This window comes from Chelon labrosus, assembly GCF_963514085.1.
Source record: "Chelon labrosus genome assembly, chromosome: 12".
Classification (NCBI taxonomy): Eukaryota; Metazoa; Chordata; class Actinopteri; order Mugiliformes; family Mugilidae; genus Chelon; species Chelon labrosus.
Window position 1 is genome coordinate 9,034,286 of NC_140345.1, and position 9,985 is coordinate 9,044,270.

Consider the following 9,985-nt stretch of genomic DNA (forward strand, 5'->3'; position numbering starts at 1 on the left):
TTGAATTACACTATCTAATACTATACTATTAAAGACTATCTAATAAATGTACTGTACTGTAATTGCTGGGGCTTTGAACTAATGTTATTCTGTGGTTTCTCTGAAACTGGCTTCCCTCCAAAGCTTTTTAATCCTCTACTTTCTTTTCCCCCAACACTGTTTTCCTAAATGATCCAGAAATTCAATGAAAGCCGTATCATTGTTTCCATCTGTAATGCTCATAAGGTGAATCATGTTGTGAAGATGTCAGCAGAATTTATGTATTCCTAGAAACACAGGAGAAAGTATGAGGGCTTTTATGAGTAACATGTTACAACTGTTTAGTTAGAGTATTTTAAACAATAATCTACAAAGAAACTTGTCCAGCCTCCACCCAAAATATATTATTTCACTTCATATATTCAGTTTGATCATGCACAGGTAAATTGAATACTTTATGTTTTTGGCACCATTACAATTTATCTTTATAAATAAAAAAAAAGCAAACGTTTTTATTAAATTTATGCCAACTTAAACTTTTTCAAGTAACAGACGCTTAGTCTGTTGTTTTATGAAAACCATTAAAACTCTTTGCCTGCAGTCCATTCACTTCACTTTAACTACGTTTACATCACTATATGAGGAATATTTGATTACAACTTGACGCTATCCCAACTTATAGAATTATAAATGCAGGTCAAAGTGAATCAGTTACTAACCTTTTACAAATACAAACATGACACACACAACTGGTAAAGTGTGATCAATGCTTTTAATGCATAGTTTCATCTGCAAGATTGTTAGATTAGGTCTGCTGTTTCTTAGATTGATGTAGAAACAAACAGGTTTGGAGAACTGATTTACCATATAGTTCAACAAAGTCAATAGCAACATTTGAGCAACTAGTGAACTGTAGTAAACTGCAGAATGAGCCTTCCCATTTACAAGGAAACCGTCAAATTTCCTCATAACAACTTGACAAGTTGCTTCACTATGAAGCCGAATGAGATGCGTCATCAGTGATTACGTGTTAATAATAAAAGTTGCTAAGTTATTCCACGACTGTGACGTCCCATGATGGCAGCAGTGGACCAGTGGTTAGAGAAGCAGATTCGGGACGTCACAGCTGGAATACATCTGAGCAAGAAACACTAACTCCCAAACTGCTCCTCGGGCTTCGAACATGTGGCTGCCCACTGTGCACTATGCCACTAGTAGAAGTTGTTATTTGTGCCACGAGACACTCTGGGGAAACCTCCAATAAATCACACCATTTTATGCAGAATGGAAGGCACGTGATTGTTGACATGAACTGAATTTTGCTGAATGTCATTTATCAGAAAGTGAGGGAGGGTGACTATTCCTGCTGTCAGAAACCTACGCAGTAACAGTCAAGGGCTTAACTTTCAGTTATGCCCTTCCTTGAGTCTCATGAGTCAGACTTGTTAAGTCTGCTGAAGAGCTGCCAACAACCTGAAACAACAAGTTGTATTCACACCAGTTCTGGAGAAACAGACAATGCTTTCATATGACATTTTAACTTACTCATCTTCTCACAAGATGTTGAGGTTACCAACATTTGTAGTATTTGTGTAGTGTATCTGTAATGAGACAATTCATTTCTCCTGGTGGGACATTAAATAAAGGTGTTCTCTACTGTAGAATCCACTCGTTACAATCTGCAGCCAGTCAATGAATTGGCTTATACACCGATCAGCCGCAACATTAAAACTACTGACAACCATCTTGTGACAATGCAGTTGTAGAGTGCCATAGCAATGACACTCCTTGATGGTAGCAGCCATGCAGCCTGACACAGACACACACAAAAAAACGGTTTAGGAACAACTAAAAAAACATGAAGAACAGCACAAGGTGTTGACCTGGCCTCCAAATTCACTAGATCCCAAACTGATCAAGTATCTGTGGGATGATCCACAGAGGCCCCTCCCCTCAACTCATAGGACCCAAAGGCCCCCACTAACAACATTCTGTTTCCAGACACCACAGGACACCCTCAGAAGGACCATGTCCAATCTCTGATGAGTAACAACTGTTTTGGAGGCACAAGAAAACGGAAACTGTTCAGCCCTTTCCTGTACAGTTTCTGGTTACACCTTCAGTTCACCGTTTACATTTTCAATTGCACATGTATATTTGCAGTAGTTACAGTATTTTATATTTTGTATTATATGTATTTATTTTATATTCTACTTTTAAGATTTTATATTGTTAGGAATTTGTGTGGACGGAAAGGGTTAGGGTTAGAGCACTAACAGCAACTGGAAATAATGTCACCGAGTTTTCAGGACAGACACTTACATAGCAGCTACACTGTGACAAACTGTCAAGATCTTCGTTCGTAAAGCTCATTAAAATTATAATATACATTTCTAGTAAAAATGTGATGTCAATGTAACGTTGTTTAAAATAGATAAAATGTTGAAAGGTACGCGCACCTGTGCATGTGCTGTGTTCATTGCTGCAAGAAGAATTCATAAACTAGTTTAATCATTTATTTTTTTATGGAATCAGAAAAAACAAAGGTTCGTGACTTGTAACCGATTGTATGCCAAACGTACTGTTACAGTATCTCAGCCTGAAGCCTTTTCAATCCACTGCAACTACAAATGCAATCATTGCCATCAGAGCACAGTCCAGAAAATAATAATTCACTGAAATAAGTAAAGAAACATACTGAACCACACAAAAATTATAGAAACTAACAGAAGAAATGTAAGGCTGACACTGATAGTTACTGGTTAACTTCATTCAGTGAAACAAAAACCTCCATAAAGAACTTTCCCAATGAGTTTAAAACACCTGCTCTAGTTCTTAGCAGCCTCAATATTTGGATTTATCCAAAAATATCCATTCTCATTCCTGTAATCCTGAAAGGTATAACATTTTTATTGTAGTATTTTATATTAACAGGACGAGGACTACAGAAAATGGACCCCTCTCATTGCCACGTAACATAGTATAGAAGAAATGAAGTAGCCTGAATATCTGGTTGTACATGAGTCTCAATTAGACCGACATTTGTGCTAGTATGCAGACAGGCAGGTCAGTGTTTGCGCTCTCTGTATATGGTTTTATGATTATGAATATGGACCTTTGCTGCAAATTTTCAATATTCTATGAAAATACTAGTACGTATGTCAGATCATTTTTCAATAACAACTTATGAACAGCAGAATTAATTTGTAAATGTTTGCAATTGCCCATCACTGTGTAAATTGCAAAAAAAAAAAAAAGTAAAAGTTTCAAAGTTATGCATTTTCAATGGGTACTTTGCTTCGAGAGGTTTAGTCAGTACGTTTAACATTGGGGCCAATCTTTCTGGCAAAAAAATTAATTTCAGTCAGGAGGTTGACTAGAGTAACTTTTTTAGGGGGATATTAGAAGTGATGTGTAAATGTTTCCCATATAATGTGGGAGTAGGTCCAACTTAAATACAAATTCAGATAAGCTTTGGTTTTTGCAGTGATTTCTACTTGTACAGCAAGGCTGTAAGTACAGTCACTGTACTTAAAAATAGACATTTACATTCACATATTACTAATGCGACTTCCTAAAGACAAACATAAGGTGATTAAAGCCAAATTACACAAGCAAAAGCACTTGTATGTTGCAACAAGCAGAAGAAAGAACAGCTTGCTGCAGCCTACGCAATCTTCCATTCAACAAATATCTAAGCAGAAAAAAAAAAGAGCCGTGTAGTTCAGTTAAATGACATAAGAATTCCAACCTCCTACTTTTGCCTTTTTCTTACAGATTTCCCTGGAAAAGTCTTTATTGTCACTTTGTAATCTTGAATGAATCACTCATTTGTTTGGCATCAAACAACTGAATGAAATATATGGGTTTGGAGAGACACACCAGTCAGCCCTATGAGTAACAAGCAGATTAGACAGCTGTTGCCCTAGGCACAGGTTTGAACAAAGCAAAGTATCAACAGGTACTGACCTAAATCAGCCTAAGAATACAGGCGTGTGTCTAGCGGCAACTTCATCTAAACTGTGAAAGTAAACTGCGTCACGCAGTGAGGATGCCTGTCCCCTTTCTGACACGCTGAGGTCACATAGGCAGTAAGTGGTCATCTCTTTCTTCTGGCTCTTCCTCTAAAGTGTCTGCAGTCACTCCCCTGTAAGCTGGAGCTTCCTCTCTATTCCGTGATCGGCACACAAAGTCACACCCATCCTGGAAGTGGGGGAGTAATGTTTGTCAGGAATTTCAAGAAAAGTCACATGAACCTGTTGTGTCTTTTTCTCTGTTATTTATTCACTGGATTTTAGACTTACCGCCGTCATATTGCCGACCTCCACCCAGAAAGCATAGTTGGGGAATTGCTCCATCCCTTTGGCTCCAACAATCAGCCGCTGGTAGAGGAAACCTCCAGTGAGGTAAACAGCCACAAGACAGAAAGCGCTGAAAGAAGAAAAATTATGATTATCAATAATATATGTTATTATATGTTCTGACATTGTGATTGCTGACCGTCTTTACATACATAATGAGTATTATGGATCCAGTGCTAAGCTGGGACTGAATAACAGGACACACTGCACTGGAGTCCAGCTCAAACAAGTAAAAACAGAAGCGGTTCCTCTCCCGTTCCTCTAGAACCACTTCCAGTGGACCCTGGGAATGAGACAGGAAGAGACAAAGCTGAACACAAGATAACACACACCGAGAAAGGGAATGTGTAAAACCTTCAACCACGCTCAAACCTTTGTCAGCGCTTTGTGAAGAATGCTGCTGCTAGAATTTCAAGTGTAAATAATTAATTATGAATATGATTTTGACATTGTGAATAGCCATACAACTCCTGGAAACATCACACAGAGAAGCCTGCTTTGATCAGATTGAGAAGTGATAAAGCATCACGCCGCCACCACTAGTGCAGCCCCCTTGCCTTTTTGTGATTTTTACTTGAACTAAAACCAATCTGTATTTCATTTACCATATCTTTGTTCCTGTCGCAAGAGATCATGATAATGGCCTTCCTCTGTTCCTTGGAGCAGTGTTCACTGTAATTGGCCCCACCTGAGTAGATCAACATCACCCAATCACCTGACGGGACAGGGAAACGTCAAAAGAGAACAACAGTCATCTAAAGCAACTTGTGAAGAGTTTTGTTCTCTGTTATGAGAAAATTTGCAAATAAACAGTAAACACCTCTTAAGCTTCAGACTTATAATGTTCTCAGTTTGTCTCATAACATAAATGAATTCTGCAAATGGAGATCCCACTCACACTACAAAAAAATAAAAAATTCACATACAAACACTCAATTAAACTACAGTCTGCTTAAATAAATGAGAGATTCTTATGTTTTATAGTCTTACTTCCTCCAATGACATCTACGTCAGTATACAATCCAATTGTAATTGTTTTCTTTGTTTTCTTGTCCACTTGAACAACCCCGGCTCCTGGAACACCGTATGCATCGCCACACAACTGGAACACATATGTGTAACTATCTGCTCCAATTGTGACATCGGCTGTGATGCTGTCAACACGAGAATATATGCAGCAAACAATTAGTAATACAACAGACAGACGTTGTGAAATAAAGCAAATTTAAAAAAAAAAAAAAAAAAACACTGGATGGCAAAAGACAATCAGGCAGAATTCTTCCGACTACATCCTTAATGACCACCAGTTATAGGTTGACATCAGGCTATCCATAAACCATCAAATATATGGAGTCTCTTTATGTGGTGGTGGTGGTTATATTGGTGGCTGTGAATATGCTGGGACACAAATGAGTAAATACTTACTTCTTATTGCTGAGTGGCTCAAGTTGATTGAGGGCGTCCCGTGCTGACTTAGACTCACTGACTAGTTTACAGTTCTTGGTGCCATTAGTGGCGTACACCCCACTGCCACTCAGCACCAGCTGGACCGCCACGGTCCATACCAGGAGGGACCCTCTTCTAGGACTATTAAACACCTGGAACAAACACAAAAATGACACCCTCATAAATAAATAAATAAATAAAACAATCAATTATCTCCATGTATTCATATATTCAAAGTTTTTCATGGTTATACAAACATGGTGCTATTGTGGTAGGAATCCCTTTTAGCACTGGAAAGACTAGCTGAGTAATAGATTAGTCAGGTGGATCACTATTTTTGTCAGTCACACCGTGCAAACATGTGTTCACATTTGAAACGAGATGCTTGCTTTGCCATATGCTATGACATTAAGCAGAATAACTACAGATTTGAAGACTACTAGTTGAACCTTAGACAGTGTTAAGTCAAAGAGGACATTTCTGCACCATTCCCTGTCATTTTATTATAAAAATAATTGATAATTCAAAATAATTGATCAGTCAATAGCAATAAGCTGGATTCATATATAATGAATGAACATGCAGAGGGAATTGTAATCTCTGACAGGGGAAGCTTTTTGCAACAATGCGTTAAAGAATCTCAGGTTGCAAAGTATTTAATTGCATTACCCGAACAAACATTTGCGTACATCCACATCTTTTTCAGCCCAGTATCCAGAAAAAAACATCTTTTAATAACATTAATAGGCAATGTCGTTTCTGCTCCTTCATGATGGCAATATTATAAAACGTATTTAAGAATACAACAAAACAGGGACCACACAAGCTACCTGAGTGACTGGAAATTAAGTTGTGAAACCAGATTTTTGTATGCTTCTGCTAAATGTAAAGTATGTCTATGCAAAATGTCTGGCCCCCTCCGCATGCGGCACTAAGTTTTCCTAAGCAAACATAGCCCGTCAGAAAAGCTTAACTTTTGCTTATATTGTGTACCTACCGTCATGGCTTCTTCTACTGGAATTCAGTGAGAAAGCTTTTAAGTAGGCTAAGTTACAGTTTCATAGAAAAGATGTCAGTTCAAGATGTAGCCTGTGTAAGTTGTAATCAGCTTCCTCACGCTAACGTCGCTTCCTGGTTGACTTATTTTACACTGCAGTCGCTACTTTCGTTATGCAGATAAAGTAAAGTTAATCTGCATGAAGTTTTTTTTAATTTAAATGACCGTCGCCGCTTCTGCCATGCACAATTAACGATCTTTTCTTCCAAACGTGACAACTGCTGTCCAAGAGGCTAACAGGCTACATGCAGCAGCGAAGTGCGGAAGTGAAACTAAACACAAGCCCACACGCATGTGACCGTTCGACTTGAAGCTTGACCAATGAGCAGCAGCTGAGTCCCCTCACTTCCGCATCAGCTGACCAGAAGCAGCTACAGTTGATGTCACGAGGTCACTAACAAATTACTCTCCTGTGTTTTCTGTGTGCCTCATCCTAATAAGTCGGTCTGTCCACGCTGTACAGTTGTATCTGATCAGTTGAAAAGCTCCATCCATATCCAGCTAGATGGTTTGATTTTCCATTCAAGTAAGTTCAAAGTTAAATCACACTGGATTTCACTCCTGTCTGGAGATACATACAGTTGCCCCAAAAGTCACATGTTTTCGTGATAAAATGGTACTGAATTTAATTATTTTTTTCATAAATATCTCTGTAAAGGCGTACATCTAAATTCACTCAAAATGTATGCTTTGGTACAATACTGCTTTTCCTTGGATGCTAACATTAGCATGGCAGAATATTCACTTTTATGGTGCATAATGCTAATGTTTAGCATGCATACACCTGCTAATTCATTCTGAACCGAGGTACAGTTAAGGTTGGTGGAGAGTGGACAAACATTTGCTAGTATTTGTTCACTGCATTCATATCAGAAAAACAAAAAAAAAAGTTGTACCACAACACTCCTTCACAATTATGAGATAAGGTCAGAGTGGTTATTAACTATGACTTAAAAGTCAGAAACATTATACCGCTTCCTGGTTTATGTGGTGGATACACAGTAGGCTATCTATATCATGAATATGAGCTTTATATTAGTATAAGTGTAAACTGCTTGTTTAAAAAGTCTTCACTTGTGTTAACAGCTGTAAATTTTAATCAGCAATGTTGCGATGTATACCATGAGTCCCACTGTGGACAGCGCAGTCTGTAACCTATACTTTATTACATTTTAGATAATTAAGTTAATTTTGCTTTTAGAGGACAAATTAAGGAACACCACCACATTTTAGAGGAATTTAATGTGGGGATGTCTTAGTCTGGATCACTGGTGAACCAAACAGACAATGAACACATGCTGCTTAAGTAGGGCTAAAAATACAAGCATAATGATATAACTGAGTTAAACAAAATATTATAATTATCACTCAGGATCATGCAATACAGTTCAATAGTGCTTAACCCTCCCTCTTTAGTTTATGTGTAACTTCACCCCTGCTTTGACCCTAACTGAATGTATAAAATGGGATTATGCTGTTGCAGCTCTGCACTGTTTGCTTCTCTCCTACTCTCTGTTTTCACATAAATATATCTCTTTTAGTTGTAGTTCTGCTTCTATCGACAATGGAACAAGTATGAAACAGTGAACTGTGGCCAGTTAAGACTACAATTCTTAACCAGCAGTCATTCCCAAGCCATTTCTAAGCTGCTAGTCTGCACCGCTAAAAACATAATTTGATAAAGACGTTGACTAAATCACCAAATATAAAAGCAAAAGACCATGGCCTCCATTGTCTGGTTCTCTGAGCTAAGTTGCAGTGGACGGTACTGACCTCTGATTAGATCGCATTGAAATCCTTGTTTCGTGATGAAAAGACTGTGTGGCAGCACTGGCTTTGCATGGTTCAGGAAGGTTACAAACAGTAATTTACATGTTGAGACATTTTCAACCTGTGAAATTAAGATTTTTTATAAATTCAGTATTTATGTTATTATTAATGTTGTTCATCAAATGGTCACTTAGGGCTGGCTCCAAAAGAGATTCCGTCCCAATAGAGCTCTATGTTAAAAGGTCCAACTTTTGATCACTGTCTCTGGAATTAACTTTCCCATGACAACGGTACTGCGGGTGGAATTTTATATAACTCGTCCATATAAATTATATTGAGGCTAAAGGAGTGGCAGCTTTGCGTGACAGGTGGGTGTCCTCACAGGTTACTAGTGGCCTCCTTCGGCATCACCCATCCACCTCAGCTTCACTCATGCTCCAGCTTTTTACCCATTTTTGAATTAGATGGGACACAGGCAGAGAAAGGAAATGCCCAGATGGTGGCACCTGGAACTACCACACTGACTTTCAAAACTGCTCTTCAGAAATCCTATCTTTGACGTCACAGAGGTTTCTTCTGTCTTTAAACACTGTACAATCATTGTTTTGTTTACACCCGAAAAGCATGGTTTAGTGTGCAGTACTTCTTGAATGTTAACCATGCTAAACTAAATCATAGCCCCCAAAATTACCACAAAGTTGATTCAAGGCCTCTTTAAAAAGCTTTATAACAAAAACAAAACATATCATTCCACATTAGAGTAGGATTTATTATTAAATCCATGCTACATGCCATTAGTCTCAGTTTTGTTTGGTTAAAGCTCGGCCTCCCCAAGTTCCAGTGTTTCAGTTGCATCAGCTTTTTTCAAGTGTATCAGAGAGGCTACACACAGCTTGTGTTCTATAAAATAGTGTGGGCCTTGTGCATACAACTTATCAGCACGAATCTGAATACAAGACAGCCTTTAGACTGTTTTTTTTTTTTTTAATCAGACTGATGTGTCTGAAACAATGCCCCACTCTTCTACTCATAAGCCCAGTTTGCAAACTTCTACTCGAACCATGTGAAGTGACAAGATTAAGGATGATAAGCAATCCTGCCCATATGTTTGTTCAAGGGTTTTATTGATTTTAGGGAGCAAAAATAAAAGGCCTATTTTTCTTTGCAAGTTATTTAAACATGTACACATCTCAAAGACCACCAGTGTTCTTGAATTTGAATCATATTTTCCCAAATTTTGTCCTTTAAAGGGGGAGTTACCATATGGACTATTGCCATACATAGAATAAAACTCACAGATAAAGATGGGGCCGACAAAGATAAATGAAATGTATTACAGATCAACACAGACTAACACTGAATATTGAACACT

At 38.1% G+C, this 9,985-nt stretch overlaps 1 protein-coding gene across 1 annotated transcript; it reads right to left on the reverse strand.

Annotated features, from left to right (window-relative positions):
• Window positions 1-2,373: 2,373 nt before the first annotated feature.
• Window positions 2,374-7,437, reverse strand: m6pr (mannose-6-phosphate receptor (cation dependent)). The gene is made up of 7 exons (XM_084556385.1): window positions 6,784-7,437; window positions 5,766-5,938; window positions 5,331-5,494; window positions 4,946-5,055; window positions 4,493-4,623; window positions 4,284-4,410; window positions 2,374-4,182 (listed from the first exon to the last, which is right to left on the reverse strand). The coding sequence occupies exons 1-7, from the start codon at window positions 6,787-6,789 to the stop codon at window positions 4,060-4,062; spliced, it is 834 nt and encodes a 277-aa protein (XP_084412511.1). The 5' UTR covers window positions 6,790-7,437; the 3' UTR covers window positions 2,374-4,059.
• Window positions 7,438-9,985: the final 2,548 nt, after the last annotated feature.